General features: G+C 41.3%; 1 protein-coding gene across 1 annotated transcript in view; it reads left to right on the forward strand.

Annotated features, from left to right (window-relative positions):
• Positions 1-16,650, forward strand: part of TRDN (triadin) — a 167,925-nt gene that overhangs the window by 83,920 nt on the left and 67,355 nt on the right. Inside the window, exons 14-19 of the mRNA XM_081904766.1 lie at positions 809-874; positions 9,475-9,510; positions 11,711-11,773; positions 11,883-11,945; positions 14,218-14,283; positions 16,264-16,326. Coding sequence (XP_081760892.1) covers positions 809-874; positions 9,475-9,510; positions 11,711-11,773; positions 11,883-11,945; positions 14,218-14,283; positions 16,264-16,326 — 357 coding nt within the window. The remainder of the gene's footprint in view (positions 1-808; positions 875-9,474; positions 9,511-11,710; positions 11,774-11,882; positions 11,946-14,217; positions 14,284-16,263; positions 16,327-16,650) is intronic.

Raw genomic sequence — 16,650 nt, forward strand, 5'->3', positions numbered from 1 at the left:
GTTCTAGGCAGAACAGTATACGTAATAGGAAACAACTATTACATTTTTAAAAGTGTTTAATCCACTGGATATTGGTTAATGTGACTGGTCCTTTATGTTAAAAGCAGAAGAAAGTGTACTGTCGTTCATAAAAGGAGGCATGAATGTGAAAGCTTTTTATTATATTGATCTTTTGTGTTCTTTCCTCAGAGGTTTGAGTAAACACTTACAATTAAGAAAACAAGGGTAAAAGTTAAGAGATAATAATATGAAAATTAATTAGATGTAAGATGTAATTTGAAGAAAAATTGGTTTAAATAAATAAGAATATAAGAGTGTGCAATTAAAAGATGAAAAACAAGGGGGGAAATCAAGCAGAAGTAACAAAGTAACCAGAAGGGAGTGTTGAGGGAAGTCACAGGGTGGGGTTTTGTTTTAATTTCCGTCTTCTATCTATTCTATCTTCTTTGTTTATTTGATAAATGTGTTGATGTATTTTTTAAAAAGATATTTTGTGTTCTTTAGTCCTGAAGAAATATTGAATGGCAAATAATTCAAAAAATAAGTTTCTCCTGTTTTATTTAACTTCTGCAATTTCTTGCTTAGCAATCTAAAAGACAGAACCGATGAGTTTTGTTTGTTCTGCCATTCCATTCCATTGCTGATAGGTATTTAGTAATAAACACAAACAACTCAGAAGACAGTCCAGGCTGCTCAGAGACTGTTAAAAAGAAAGTGCATTCCATGTGTGCTTAAGTAGGCACTACATTGAAAATAATGTTGTTGTTTTTTGTTTATCAATGCTCTTTCATTCCTGTCTTATGTGCAGGGCCGCCTCCTCACCTTTGGTTTCCACAGACCCCAGCAATGACACCTGCAATCCCCGCTGTTGAAGGCAAGTTCAGTTTCTGTTCTTAAAAAATTACTCATAGATTCTTACGGGGAAGCCTAACCCTGCTTTTACTGAGGCCAGCCTTATGAACTGTATCCAGTGTTGTGTGAGCAAAAATGAAGCTCACATAATGTATGACTTTCCCATAAAGTCTCTAGGGCTGTTTAGGGGGGGGGGGTTCTACTGAACATTGTGGGCTATGTCTTGAAGGTTGCAGTGGAATCACCTCAAAATCATGAACCTTGAGCAAGTAGAGCAGGATTCCCACCCAATTTCAGGTGGATACCTCAGATGATGCAGTCCACAATGTTTGCCTGCCTCTCCTGCTCCACCACTCTGGGATGACTTTTCATGGGGAGTACAGGGAGCTGAGACAGGAATGAAAATGGCAGCTAGTCATGATGGCTATATTACGTCTAGGATCGAAGACATCGTGCTTTTGAGTAGCATCATGAGCAGGAGAGTTCTACTGTGCTAGGACCCTGCTTGTGGGCAGTGGCGTAGCGTGGGGGTGCAGGGGGGGGGCGGCCGCACCGGGTGCAACATCTGGGGGTTAGGGTTAGGGGGCACAAATCCACGGGTTAGGGGGCACAAATTACTTGCCTTGCCCCGGGTGCTGACAACCCACGCTACGCCACTGCTTGTGGGTTTCCCCCAGGCATCAGGTTGGCCACTTTGAGAAGCAAATACTTGACTAGAAAGGCCTTCTTCTGCTCCAGCAGGGCTCTTCCAATGGCCTGAACCCTTGCACAATCTGCCTTCTGCTCACACAGTATTGACAACAACCCAATAACTTTAGTGGATTTTAAACAGGTTCAAGTTATATAAGTAGATCCTCACTCATTTTTGCTACTGCATTCTTAAGACAATTGCTTTAGACTGCATGCTGCAGATTAACAGTCTTGAATATTTACTTATTTTAGCAGTTTTTGCGCCACTTAATCACACTTGACTCTAAGCATCCATATTTTTCAATCAATACTTTATTTTTCTCGGCAGTTTTAGGACCTGTATCCAACAGTACCCCTTGTGGAAGGCGATTATTCCCCTCCTTTCTGCAATTCCCTGTGCTGCCACCCCAGATCTGTTCCAGAGGGATGGGAAACTCTCTGTGGAAGGGGAAACAGGGGACTACAGGAGAAAGGGTGAATTTTCAAAAATCCACTCATTTCCCCCGTCCATTAACAGAAGCTTCTGCTGGATCAAAGAGGCTTCTGTGAGTAGGAGGACAGCATAGATTCAATTGGATTCGGTCTGAAAACAGTCACCATTTGCTGCTTCATAGGTTAACTGCAAAACAGGCTGGCCTTGTGTCTGACTTTATACAATTCTCTCACTGAAGGTCTGTCATAGAACTGTTTTCTACATGAAGGCAGCCTGTCTTCAACCTTTTCACACCCAGGATCCACATTTAGGTTGTGGCTATTGTCAACATGTCCTGTTTAATGAGATTCCCAGAGGCACTTGATTGACTAATTTGAGAAACAGGATGTTGGACTACATAGGCCTTTGGACAGCAGGTGTCTTCAAAGATTTTTACCGATGAGGGGAGGACAGCAGCGTATTTTAAGAGCATTTTTTTGCAATCATATTTCACACTTCATAATAACTATGGCAATGTTGTGAGCACAGTAAAGTCACCCTTTGTGAAGTAAAGGGATTTGTATGTAGTACAAAGGCCCATTTCCCCGAGTCAGAAAGCAGTTGTTCAGTGTACCCTTTCAGGAAAGAAATAATAGGGTTTGCCTGGATGATAATAACATGTGTTCTGAAATAGAGGTGTCCCATGCCATAACTAAATAGCAAGCCCTGACAACCCTGTTCAAATTTGTATTGAAACTACCCCCCCCCCCCAAGAAAAAGATTCTGCAACTTTTAAAGAAGTTTATTCTTTTGCCGAATCATCCTTGTAGCTAGAAACGTTTCCTAATGCTTCACTGGAATCTGCCGCATTTTAATTTGAATCCATTGCTCTCCTGTCCACAGTGGGTAGAGTGAAAAACAGTTCTCCTTTCTTGGCAATATTTTGAAACTACCAACATATTCCCTCTTAATCTTCTTTTTCTCTAAGCTAACATACCAAGCTCTTTCAGGGTTTCCTGATGCGATTTGTCTTCTAAAACTTTTATTATCCTCATAGTTCTTCCAACTTGTCAATAATGTTCTTTTTTGAACTGTGCTCTTCAGAACTGAATACAATACTCCATCTGTTATCTCCCTCATCTTTTCAGCCTACTCTCTGCCTACAATTTCCCTTTAAATTTTGTGTAATATCTGTGAAGCTACTCAATTCTCTTTCATGTTTCAAGGCTTCATTTTGCAGCCTACACAGCAGCAATATGCCTAAACCTCTCAGGGTAAAATGGCCACAGGGTATGAGTGTGCGAGACACACATCATATACTCTACCCTGTGCTCTTTGAAAGATGGGCAAGAGGAAAATGTAATAAAGTTTTGTTGAAGCATTGTGAAAATCTCCCCTTCTGATTTTTTAAATATTATTTAGGAAGATTTATATACCACTTAATAAAAAAAAATCTTGGTTTTTGTAATAGTATAAAATATTCATTAAAAATGAAAATGAAAGCAGACTGCTTTTCTTGTAATGGTCAGCATGTTTTAAAGGATCATTTATCTATCTATACACATACACTATCTATCTCTATCTATCATCTATCTATCTATCATCTATCTATCTATCTATCATCTATCTATCTATCTATCTATCATCTATCTATCTATCTATCTATCTATCTATCTATCTATCTATCTATCTAATCTATCTATCTATATCTATCTATCATCTATCTATCTATCATCTATCTATCATCTATCTATCTATCTATCTATCTATCTATCTATCTATCTATCTATCATCTATCATCTATCTATCTAATTAAAAAGCAAGTTCCTCTGACAGACTGTCCTATGGCTAGAGCAAGGGAAAAAACCAATCCTTGATCCCCAGTTTGAACCTTACAATGTCTGGTGTTAAGCAGATTTTTTTTCTTATTGTTTTTGATGGATGCAACAGTTCTGCTCCTCCTCTGCTTATTAGCAAATCCATATCCTTTAGGAACTGAATTCTGCTGTTTCAACCTGTTTGTCATAAAAGTAAATATACATTGTCTTAAGATGCAATCACTACTTTAAGTTTTAAAAGTAATGAAATTAATATTTAGTTTCTATTCTTGAGAATTATGACTTCTGCATCTTCTTGAGGAGTTTTAGCCATTATTGAATGAACAATGTATGTTTCATATCAGTGGTGGCTGTATGCAATCGTTTTAGCTACTTAATGCATGCAGCTGCAGTAATGGTGAATGAGGCATACACAGCTAAATCCATGTGCCTTGTAGAAAAATAAATGGGCCATATTTTCTTCCCATGAACTCAGTTATCAGAGGTCATTGGGATTTATTCAAGAATGGGGAGCCAAAAGAAGGCAATAAATGAGCTCCTTACAAAATTTGACATAAAGAAACAGCATGTTGCGTAGAGCTGGTTGTCTGGGGCTGTAGTCCAGCATTTAAGTTTGAGAAAGAAATGTGGATCATATGGATAGTCTATGTGGGCATAGTCTGGAATTATGGAGCACTAAGTAATAATTCTAGAGACCAAGAAAGATAAATTTAGTATTCTCTGGAACAAGAGTGACACTTTGCATTTGAAAAGCTCCGAGCAAAGATGAACAAAATAATGATTAAAAATGGAAGGATAATTATTTCTTTGAAAGCGAGCATTAACGAAACAGTTTGCTCAACTGACATACAAAATTGTAGGTTAAAAAAAGCAACAAAATAGAGGAGAGATAAATGACAGTTTTCTTCATGGAAAATAGAGCATTTCTGACTTTGAGCTCATTGAGGTGGGAGCTACACACGTAATACAGTACTGTCACTGAAAAGTTTCAAGTTTCCCCCTCTTCATGCAGCAGGCAATTTCTACACATACTCCCACACCCCTCTCTATCCCACATTTTGGCAAGTAAGGGGTTTTATCTGAGTTTAAGGACACATTCCAGCCAGGCAAAATATCCAAGGAGAGTGCAAAGCTGGGCTGGTGAGGAATGTAGCCCTAGCAGAAGCCTGAAGGAAAAATAAGAGAGGTTTGGAGGAGTATATTTGACTCCTGAGCCTAGATTTGCTCATCCCTGAGCTAAGACAACTGGCATATTATAGGACATTTGCACTCCGTTTGCCAGTATATTTTTTTAGTGCACACTTTTGAACCTCCCTGGGACTCAGTTGCCTAACACAAAGTGGATTTGTAATACAGAATGGAGAATAAAAACTCTGCTGTTCATGTTCTCAGTCAATCAATCTGCAGTCCCTTGAAGAAAAGAAATCAAATGAAATGTCTGAAATTGAATGATATGTTAACTATTGTATCATTACTGAACAGCAGTCTTGTCGCTTACTGTTTCAGTTATTTGTGTGGTGTATGTGTGTCTATGCATGTGTGTGACAAAGCTTATTATATATATAACATGCTTCTTTATACAATTCTCTAAGACTGTTGTTCTATGACAGCAAACAATAGCTGTTTCAAGCATTTGTCATTCTACAGTTTTTTCTCTCTTGCAAATCAAAGTGATTGATTTTATATTTTGATTGGCAGGGGCAGCATGGCATGTATTGGGAAATTTCCATTTCAAAGCATTAACAATTACATTAAAAGGCTCACAGATTGCCTTAATATTTCTGTAGTCTTAAAATAGTTATTTCATAAGTTTAGGGGATTTTTTAAAAAAGAAAAAGAGAGAGATGATAAATGCATATATAATCATAGTATTGCAAGTGTTGGACTTGTAAAATATCAGGATAATTGTACTGCTCACATTTGCAGCAATTTCCCTTACCTCATTGCTAACAAGAATTGAAAGGATAGTGCATATCGTGCAGGGCAATTCATTCTAAAAAACTAGTACAGAGATACATCCAGAGCTTGGATTCTAGTAAACTATTTTTGCATGACATGAGCAGTACGTGTGCGTATTATGAACTATTTTTACATATAATAAATTGGAGAGAGCTGACATTCAGTGAGGAGCATGTCCACATGCAAACAATATCTACATCAGGGGTGGAGAAAAGGGTCTGTCTGGTTGGCAGGCCAGAGACTTACCACTCACATTCTCACTTGGGCCAAGATTGTCAGGTCAATAGGGTTGTCTACCTGGCATCACAGTGAAGTCAGGTGACCCATTTTGGCCTGTGCAGTTTAAAATCAAATTGTACAGGCAAAGTCCCAGCGGCCAGCTGATTCATCTCTACTTGCCCCACACAATGTCATATATGATACCAGGTATAGGGGCAGGTAGGTATAGCTTGACCAAAATAGCCTCATGGGTCAGATGGGGAAGTCTGGTGGGCCCATGCACCAGTGGTTCCCCAGTTCTGGTCTGCATGCATAGAGCTCAACACAGGAATTGGGAGCTCTTCTGAGGCAAAACAGATGATCTCTGAGGTGTGCCAAATGGAAGTAGGGTGCTCTCAAAGCCCCATGGCTGTCTCGGAGCTTCAGAGCTCCCAAAGAACTTAGATTCAGAGTGCCTCTTTAATATTGTTAACATATCCCCAAGTTCTCAAATTAAGGACAGTGGGGAAGGAGATGAGGGGTGTAGTCTTCTGTCAGGCCTAGTGTCCACCTAGAAAATAACTTTTTCAGGGTTCCCCTTTTTACTTCCAATCATTGGGACAGATGTAGAAGGAAGGGTCTTGTCTATTGGACAGAAAACAACCCCCCCCCCAAAAAAATGTTTTTATTCATCATAACTTCTTAAAACATGCACCAATCCTTCTGAAATTTTTCATCATACTTGTGGTATTTTCCTACAAATGTCCCCTAAACCACAGGGCTTTAATGCTATCTCACCTCAAAATCAAGTTCAAAAACATGTAGCACAAAGCTACCTGCACCTGCACCGTTAAATAGGCCTGACCTAGCCAAAATGAATTATAGTCTTAATGTGGAGTTTTAAAGATTTATGTAATGCTTAATAGTATCTCTGTGTCACATAAACACAATGTTGTTGGAGTTGGCATGAATATAGATTAGTGCAAGGACAGACATCTATCTCAAACACAAAGCATGTTGCTGATTAGTTTTGAAAGACTCTGTTAATAGTAATACATTTCATTTCTATATTCCTGTACTTTTTCATTTCCAACTTCAAAGCAATTTTTTATCAAAAGCTGAGCTAATATATAAAATATCTCCCACAAAAGTCTCTCCATAACGGTTTCCAGGGATTTTGATAAGAAGCAAAAGATAAGCATTTGATGCATCAAAGACTTAAGTGAACCAGACCACCTAGTAGGCCCTTTTGGCATTCACTCCTGCGTAGTTTATTTTTGCTTCTGGTTATCCCCACCCCTACCCCAGTAACACAGCATATTGAGGATAGCTTTTTTTCAGCACCTTTCTTACCTCCTCCTCTTGCAGATGATGGATGGGCAGGCAAGCTCTTTCAGAGTCAGCATTAATATGACTTACTACCTGTATCATCTTTGAAGTTTAAGTGTGAAAATACAGATCCTTGCAGCGCATTTCTCCAGAGAGGGTCTCATTTGTGTAACACCATGCCTTGTAACTCAAGTGCATTGCTATATTTAGAGCTTCCCATCACCAGCAGATCAACAGGCTGTTGTTACACTCAAATCGACTTTGAAGGACACTTGGCTGAAAGCCAGCACTCTTACTCCCCTCCTCCTCTCCATCTCTTAAAAGATACTTGACATCACAGGTGGAAAACATGAGATGCTGCAGAAGCCACCAAAGACCATTCAGCACAATATGCTTGACCTTTTTAGGCTTAACATTAAATCCTTCTTATTTTTCTCATCACATCTTTCAATCCTTTACTCCTTCAGAAATAAATCTCAGTGACTTTTAAAAGTTAAATTTCACTTTAGAAAACCACCTTTTTGATTCAGGCAATTTCCCAGGAACCTTCCCCATAAACCTGGGATTCTGCACAGTAGCAGGTAGGATAGGGCCTGCAGAAGAAAATGCTGTTTGGGAAACTTTAAAAACAGTTCTTTTATATCACAGAAGATCACCCTTGGAATGCTGCTAAGGCCTAAATAAGCTGCATATATTGTGGCAAACTGAGTGTGCAATCTCCTTGCTCCAGTAATTCTTTATGTGGGCTGTTAGCATGCTTTATTCTTCCCATTAATGCATCTCTGAGGTGTCAGGCTTGGAGTGAAAGAAGAAGCTGTCGTGACATGTTTGGGAGACAGAGACAGGCTAATGCAATGGAAGATTCCATAAAGAGGCTAGACATGTAAGAGGCCTGGATTGCAAATCTATGTACACTTACCTTGGACCGAGTTCTTTTCAGCCTACTTGCTTGTAAGAAAACACAATGTGCCCTTCTTAAAATTCCCTGTTCCCATCAGATGCTGAATACATTTCTCCCACACTTCCAAAGATCATACTTCCGTGTTTTGTTTTTAAATCTTCCCACATCAGTGCCTATTGCATAATATTTCTTACTCCAAACATCATGTTTCTTTGAATAAGCTTAAGAAGTTCCTGGGACTGCCAATGTATTTGGAGTGGTCTATGAAAGCTTACAGGACACACCATCCAGATATAACTTAAGTCCAGTTCCATATAGTGACTAAACTATGTAAGGACACTATACAGACAGGGTGGAATCCAACTGGTGTCCTTGCGCACACGGAAGGACTTATGGTTCAGAAGAGGCATCTTCTAGAACAAGATGGAAGGCAACATGGGAGCTGCAGGGGGAAGTGGGCCTTGGCAAAAATCCAGTCATACACAGAACAGATGGTAGTTGCTGTTAAGTCTAATAGTACAGATCGGCTGTTGGACGTACAAGGGGAAACATTACATGTTCATAAACAGTCAGAGCTTACAATATTAAGCATTCCTTAACAAGCATGTGTATGTAAGAAACTGCTTTATACTCAGAGCATTTGCCCACCTAGCTCAGTATTGTCTATACTGACTCACAGCAGCCCTCCAGCATTTCAGACAGGACTCTTTTCCCAGAGGTATCTGGAGATGCCAGGGTTTAAACCTAGGACCTTCTGCATTGGTCTGCCACATAGCTGAAAGCCATGGGTGCTAGATTTGAGGACTTTTAATCCAAGCAGTATCCTTTGTACATGCAGAATATATCTGTCTTGTACATATACTTGTGGTGGATTGAACTGATCAACCTGAGTTGGCCCATGCACTGTGGAGTGAAAAGAAAAATGGTCTAAGATGGAGTTACTCATGTGACTAAACAGTTTAATGGAGATACTATTGCATTTTAGATAGCACCGAACTGTATTGTTTGTCATACAGGCAGATTCAATTTGGTTTTCGTGCAAATTCTGTCAAGTTTCTAAACACTCCCTTACCCTTCCCTATAGTTTTTGCTTATATTTATGGAAGCAATATGCAAAATGACTATGTGGTTTCTAGCTCTTGAGAAAATATCTGTTTTATAATATTCTCAATCACATTTGCTAGAGCTTCTGAGCACACGCTGTGCTTTTTCAGCCTTTGTAATTTATTATTTCTATTCCTTGGTTTAACTATATATTTTTTAAAAATAATATTTATATTATTTTGCTCATGCAGTTGGAAAACCTAATGTGACAACTACAAAGCCAATAAGTAAGTAATATAAATTGTTGTTTTCTTTTGTTTTTAGGTTATCAGTGATACCTTGTTCTCACTGAAGCTCTCTTCATATGACTAGTCTAGATACACTACATGTGTGTATGAATAAAGCCGGAATTCAACAGCAAGCTCAGTTCTTGACCTGTGCATCATTAATTGCTCACAGGAATAAATCCTAATGCATACTGAGAGCATGTAGATTCTGTTTGTTTTATTGGAGTCACTGGATTGGATCCAAATTGGCCATCTGGCAAAGGGCTTCTTCCATTCATGGAAGGCACTGCGATCCAGTGGAGGTTCCCTTGCAGAGGAAGGAGGATGAGAATATTTGCTGCTTTCTCTTACCTCCTCACTGCAGCCACTTGTGCCACCTTCTTATGCTACTCTAGACAGGCCATCACACCCCAAAATGAAAATATGGATCTAAGCCCCCCCCTTTTTTTGCTGGGTTGGTATTTCTATGTTGGTTTGCATTGTATTGCACATACAGATAAAAACCCTGCAAAAACCTTGTGTGCATGTTCTTCCTCATTTGAGTAGGCACATGGCAAGAGAGAGAGAGAGAGATAAAGAGAGGAGAAAAAGAAAAACAGAGTTTCTGATTATCTGTGTTAATCTACACTGGGCCTATTCACATTATTAATTGAATGGATGTGAATAGATTCAGGGGCAGGACTTCCTCTTGCATTCCCATGCTCCTCTTCCCACATATTCAGTTGCATGAACAGGGCTTAAAGTGTATTACTTCAGTCATGACAGCTCCAATGCCTCCACACCATCACTATCCCAGCACAAATGCACATAGAAAATCAGGTGTCAGGAGAAGGAATCTGGTCTTGACTATATCTTGACACCTAGTTTTTTTATATGTAGGGGATTTTAAAAAATGGTATGGGAGCATCCAATTATATACATACCATCTGCAGCCCAGTGGTGTCAAACTCTGGCACAGACTGGGTGGCATGTATACTGTTTTACAGGGTATAGTTCTCTACTGGAAAAACTGTATGAAGACATTCCTTTATTTGACTCTATTTTAAGGGCTGGCCAGTCCAAGCCCAGTTTAAAAGCTAAAGAACCATAGAAGGGGAGGAGCGGAGGTGTTTTAGGTTTTCGACCACTAGTATTCAGACAGCAGTCTCAGTAGACACACATATCTTTCTCACTGCAGTGAGCTATACTATATTTCTCTTGAAAAGGAAAGTAAATATTTCTTAATTTACACCTATACATATACATAAGCCATTTTAATGTAAATTTGTGTCTCTTTTATCTATAATTTGTTGGCAATGTGACCACGCCAGATACTACGGTTTACTAAGCTTGAGTCAGGAGCTCACACACATTCTTCATCAAACTTGTTCCAGGGTGGGAGCAGGGGGATAATGCAAAATAAATATCTTCTACTTTCAAAAGTTGCAGGTGTTGCTAGTCTAGTGTTTCTCCAATAAGACTACATGGTAAATGACCGCTTACCTGAACAATAAGCAAACCTATTGGAATAAGAGTGCTTAGGGGTACTCTCATTTTCCTACTCATACTGAGGCCAAACTTCACAAAATGTTTAGGGGTATACATACCTCTGCGTCCTCCCAGAAAAAAAGCACCGGGGATACACAACCTGATTCAGAGCTCCCCATGCACACACCATATTCTTATTTGGACATCTTGCCCTGTCCTATTAAATTCAAGGGAAGAAGCAGATTGGCTAATGCAAGGGCTGCAGGCATCTCCTTCCCCCATTAAAATGAATAGGGAAATGCCTCACTGTATTGCAGCCCTGGCATATATTGGTTGGAATTCAATGTGGTTCTTAGTGGGTCTGCTCGTACACAAGACTTTCCCACCCTTTCCACCTCCGCAGGCCTCACAAATGCTCCCTAAACCTGTTCTGGAGTTTCCCTCAATCCTTCAGAGCAGATTCAGGGGACACAGGGAATAGAATGGGGAAAAGCTCCATGGCACAAGCAGATTCTACACATGGAACAGCCTAGTTAAATTCCGCCCCTTGTGTTGATATGTGCTGTCAATTTGGCCAGGCAACATTTTCTACCTTTGCATTCTTTCTGGGTTTGGGTCCTGTTAAGTTCTTATTTTTTCCTCAAGTGCGGAAATTGATCCTCAAAATAAAAGATCTATACATTTTAAGTGAGACATGCATAGTGAAACAGTGCCTTTTGCATTTATTCCTTAGAAGAAGAAAAGGCAAAAAAAGTGGTTCAACAGAAGAAAGCTATTCCTGAAGTTAAAACAAAAGGTAGGGTGTTTCTGGTTTTAAGATGTGGCAGTTAATTGACCTGATGTTCAAAGAGCTGTAATTCCGTAAGATGCAAAGCCAAATCATCACCTTTTGATTCACGTTTTAGAAGTGGAAGAAAAGAAAAAGGTAACACATGAAAAGAAAGTTATTCCTGAAATTAAAAAGAAAGGTAAGCTATCTGCACAAGTATGACATTGCTAGATCATTGCTGAACTGAATTTTTATGATGGATACTTGCCTCGTTGGATGGATTCAGATAAGCAGTCACTTTAGCCCCTTCCTCTCCTCCCCCGCCCCGCAGGGGAAGTGCAATGGAGCTGCTTTGTTGACCCCAGCATTGCTGCCACTTACCTGAATAGGGTGGGTGGTTTGGTGGTGAGGTCAGGCCTTTATGGGTGGACTAGCAGAGGCAATCTGGTGCTCCCATCAATGTACATGTGCAATGCTGACCTCACCACTGACCTGCTCCTGCACCATCCAGGTAAATGACAGCAATGCCAGTGTTGGGAGGGCAGCTTTGTGGTAGCATCCTATTGTATTTGCGTGTTGAGGTCCCCATGCCACCCCCCAAAATAATTCACACATCACACATCAATTTTTGTTTAGGTTTTTGGCATAATTTTGGCCACAACTTTATTCAAATACAAAAAATGTGAGTGGTTGCTTAGGCATTGGTTATGACTATCTGTCCTTGCCCCAGGGACAGAACTGACTTCCAGATTCCAGCGGAAGCCAGCGTGGGAAACAAATATTGGGTGAGAAATGAAGCTGGGCATCAGTCCCTCACTTCTCACCCGCATGTTCCTGTGAGGCTTGCATGGCCCAAGTCCGATGCCAGAGACAAGGACGAAAAGAATGGTAAGCCCCTGGATTCCTTTAACGGAATTCCCTTTTCGCACCACCATTAGAGGGGTAGGCACTTACCCCTCCACCAACCAATTTAACCAATGCCTAACCGCCAACCTTACAAGTTGTGACAATTTGCTACACAGTAGGCAAAAACCAAATGGCACCAGCCAATCAGCCAGATGGCAAAATTCCTACCAGGCCCCTGCACCAAGGCAGACGACCCCATGACAGGCATAGCAAGGTCAAGCACACAACCCCCCCCCCCACATTACAGGGAGGGTGGGCGGGTGATCCGGTGCAAACAGCAAAATTATGCCAAAAACCTAAACAAAAATTGATGTGTGATGTGTGAATTATTTTGGGGGGTGGCATGGGGATCTCAACACGCAAATACAATAGGATGCTACCACAACTCTGGGCGTCCAGCATTTAAAACCTCTGACCCCACCTCCAAATTTGGCAACATTCAATTCTCCCCAGTAACTTAACTTAACCATTTTGCTGCCTGGGTCCTGCTCCAAAATCTGCCCAGCAACAATGGGGTGGCTTGTATCCCCAACCGCAACACGTGCTCTCTCCTATGGAGAACACGCTTTGCCACACCTAGCCCCATGCCCCAAATCTTCTCCATAGCTCTCTCAAACCCTCTGGGGCAGATTTTGGGGTGTACAGTGAGGCTGGGGAGGGAATTTGCTCTGGTGATGGTGTTGATTCTGCTGACAGATCGACACAGCTGAATTTCACCCATAAAGAACGAAGCATGTGGAAACAATTTGGGTATAGTGCTGACCTAATTGTGTAGTTTTGCCTGGGAATGTACTGTACATCTACCTGGCATTAAGGCCTTTAAATATTGAGTGATTTGGACTGTTTTACTGGGCTTTATGTAGTCTACAAACTTTTTTGTAAGCTGTTTTGCATTTGTTTTATAAAGAAAAGCAGGATATGCATTTCAAAATAAACAAACACATTCATTGGAACCAAGATGCAACAAGAAACTATGGTTTAGCACTACATATGCATGAGCACCATGGACGCAGGTGGCGCTGTGGGTTAAAGCCTCAGCGCCTAGGACTTGCCGATCGAAAGGTCGGCGGTTCGAATCCCCGCGGCGGGGTGCGCTCCTGCTGCTCGGTCCCAGCGCCTGCCAACCTAGCAGTTCGAAAGCACCTCCGAGTGCAAGTAGATAAATAGGGACCGCTTACCAGCGGGAAGGTAAACAGTGTTTCCGTGTGCAGCTCTGGCTCGCCAGAGCAGCGATGTCACGCTGGCCACGTGACCCGGAAGTGTCTTCGGACAACGCTGGCCCCTGGCCTCTTGAGTGAGATGGGCGCACAACCCCAGAGTCTGTCAAGACTGGCCCGTACGGGCAGGGGTACCTTTACCTTTACCTTTATGCATGAGCACCAGTGAGCCTTGGGGTGGAATACAGACTCTCTCTCTCTCTCTCTCTCTCTCTCTCTCTCTCTCACACACACACACACACACACAATCCCCTTTGCTCCTATGACGTATTTGTCTAACTTTTATGAAACCAAAAATGGTACATGGGGTCCTTATGACACAAAGCCATCTTTTTATTTGTCTCTTAGAAGCAGAAAAAGAAAAGGAGGTGGTAACCCATGAAAAGAAGGTTGTTTCTGAAATTCAACCAAAAGGTGGGCTATTTGAATGTGCTTGTTTTATATTATATTATTCAACCAGTTATAGTTGGGGTGGGTGTGTTCACAACAGCAATAGCATACTGTACGACATGGGTCAGCAAACTAAGGACCACGGGCCGGATCAGGCCCAATTGCCTGCACATTCTTTCCCTCTCCCTCCCTCAGCAGTGGTGCCTCCTCCCTCCCTCCTCCTGGCTTCTCCCCGCCCTGCCTAGAGGAGGAAGGGGGCTGTGCTTTGTTGGTGCCAGCAGCAGCAGCGCTTGAGTGGCCGCCATTTTAAGCAGCCCCTCTCCGGAGCCCTTTTGTGTGCCACTCATCGTCCTTCCGCCGCCGCTGCCGCCAGCCCCTGCTACTCGCAAGACACAGGTAAGCAGCCATTGGGGCTTGTGGTGCTCTTGGGTCATTCCCCTCCCCCAAAAAATATAGTCCAGCCCCCCACAAGGTCTAAGGGACAGTGGACCGGCCCCCTGCTGAAAAAGTATGCTGACCCCTGCTGTACGATATATTCTTGCTTGCACAGAAAAGTCATGTTTATTGGGTGATTTCTGCCCCCTTTTTTGTTGAAGAAGCCCAGTCAGCTGTTTTTGTGGACAAAATGGTGGGGGTCTTACTTCTCTACCATGCAAATATTGGTATAGACATATATCACATGAGGTACAATACTACTTTCAGGGGACTATTCCAGGATCCCGCTAAAGGTAGCTCTGCTAGTTAAACTGTTTCTAGCTATGTTATAACCTTCATTTTCCCTTAAGGAATGACAAAAGATATCAGTCCCAAATTCAGAGTCTCCAGGCCTCTGTTCTTCAGTTCCCATTTCATGACATTTGGTCTAATGTCTTGCCTTGTACACCTTTGTACTCTCCATTGTATCATTCCAATATTCCAAATTAAGAAAGTGTCCTCTAAATTTAAGGATGAGGGATTTCCATAAGGGATGCCCACCTTCTTCATGTGTGTGTTGAGACACACTTAAAGTCAAACTAGGCAAGATGGCAGCAGAATAATTTATTTAAACTGGGTCTGCCCAATCGTATATAAAGCAGGGGGTAGAAATCTGATTTTTTTAAAGCGCACAGGGCAGCCTGGATGAGCATAGACAAATCCTCTCAATGCTTAATGTACCCACCCAATATATTGAATATACTCCCATCAGCAGGGCACAAGCCTGGGTTTCTGATTGTGTTTCAAGCCCTTTGTGCCTGTATTGGGGGGGGGGGGGTGGACTGAAAAATGTGCTGCACGTCTAACCCATAGTGGTGCCCTCCTCCCTGTCTATCAGAAAAGGACTGGGAGGGTGGAAGAGAGAGGGAATGGAGAGGGACCTAAGAGAGAACTTTAATTCTCTGGTCCACCCAAAATGAATAAAGGGTGTAAGCCCCTCTAAGGACCAAGGCATTGTTTTCAGACCCTCCCCAGTTTGCCCACCTCCTGCCCCATGTCCTGTGATATCTAGGCCCCATGTAGCACTCTGCAGTTAGAGCAGTACCACACAAGTCATGGGTTCCCCAAAGAATTCTGGGAACTACAGTATATTAAGGGTGGTGAGAGTTGTTTGGAGACCCTTATTCCCCTTACAGAGCTACAATTTACAGAGTGGTTTAAAAACTGACCCCCCCCCTTTCCAGGGAAATCTGAGAACTGAGGCTCTGAGGGGAGAAGGGTCTCCTAATTATAACGACTCTGGGCGCCCATAACAAATTACAGTTCCTGGGCTCCTTTGGCAGAAGCCATGACTATTTAAAGTGGCATCATACAGCTTTAAATATATAGTGCAGATAGGGCCCTAGTTTGACCCAGAGGGATCTTGATTGGTAACCTTGTTCTATGACTAGGAAACTAAAATAGTCAGGGAGAAGCTATTTAGATCAGAGAATGTCACATTTTCTTCCTTGTGCTTGGTTGAATGCACATTGAAGTGTGTGATTCATATTTCTAGCATATAAAATGGCTTCCTTTTAATTATTTTTTTAGAAAAAAAAGAGGAAAGAAAGAAAGCTCCTGAGAAGACAGCTGTCCCCGAAGTTAAAAAAGCAGGTAAGAAATATCAATCTGTCACTCTCTTCTCTGAAATCCCATTATTATATGTGTACATTTTTAGACATTAAAAGTTTAAATTAGGTAGGTATGTAAATTATGAGCTCATTAAATTCTGATTTTTTTAATGTTAGGAATTCAGTGTTTTTGACAGAAAGGCTTCTCACTTTTATCTAGTTTTCTGCTTTATAGCTAAACTGCATTTTAATATGTTCTTTATTTTGTTTTATAGTATTAAATATTTTAAAATTGCTACACCCTCTACAACTACAGAGCAGGTCTGCTTAGGCTTGCAATCAGTAAAACAAAATAACTTCTAGGTGT

This window comes from Podarcis melisellensis (assembly GCF_964234715.1).
Source record: "Podarcis melisellensis genome assembly, chromosome: 3".
In the NCBI taxonomy this organism is placed as follows: domain Eukaryota; kingdom Metazoa; phylum Chordata; class Lepidosauria; order Squamata; family Lacertidae; genus Podarcis; species Podarcis melisellensis.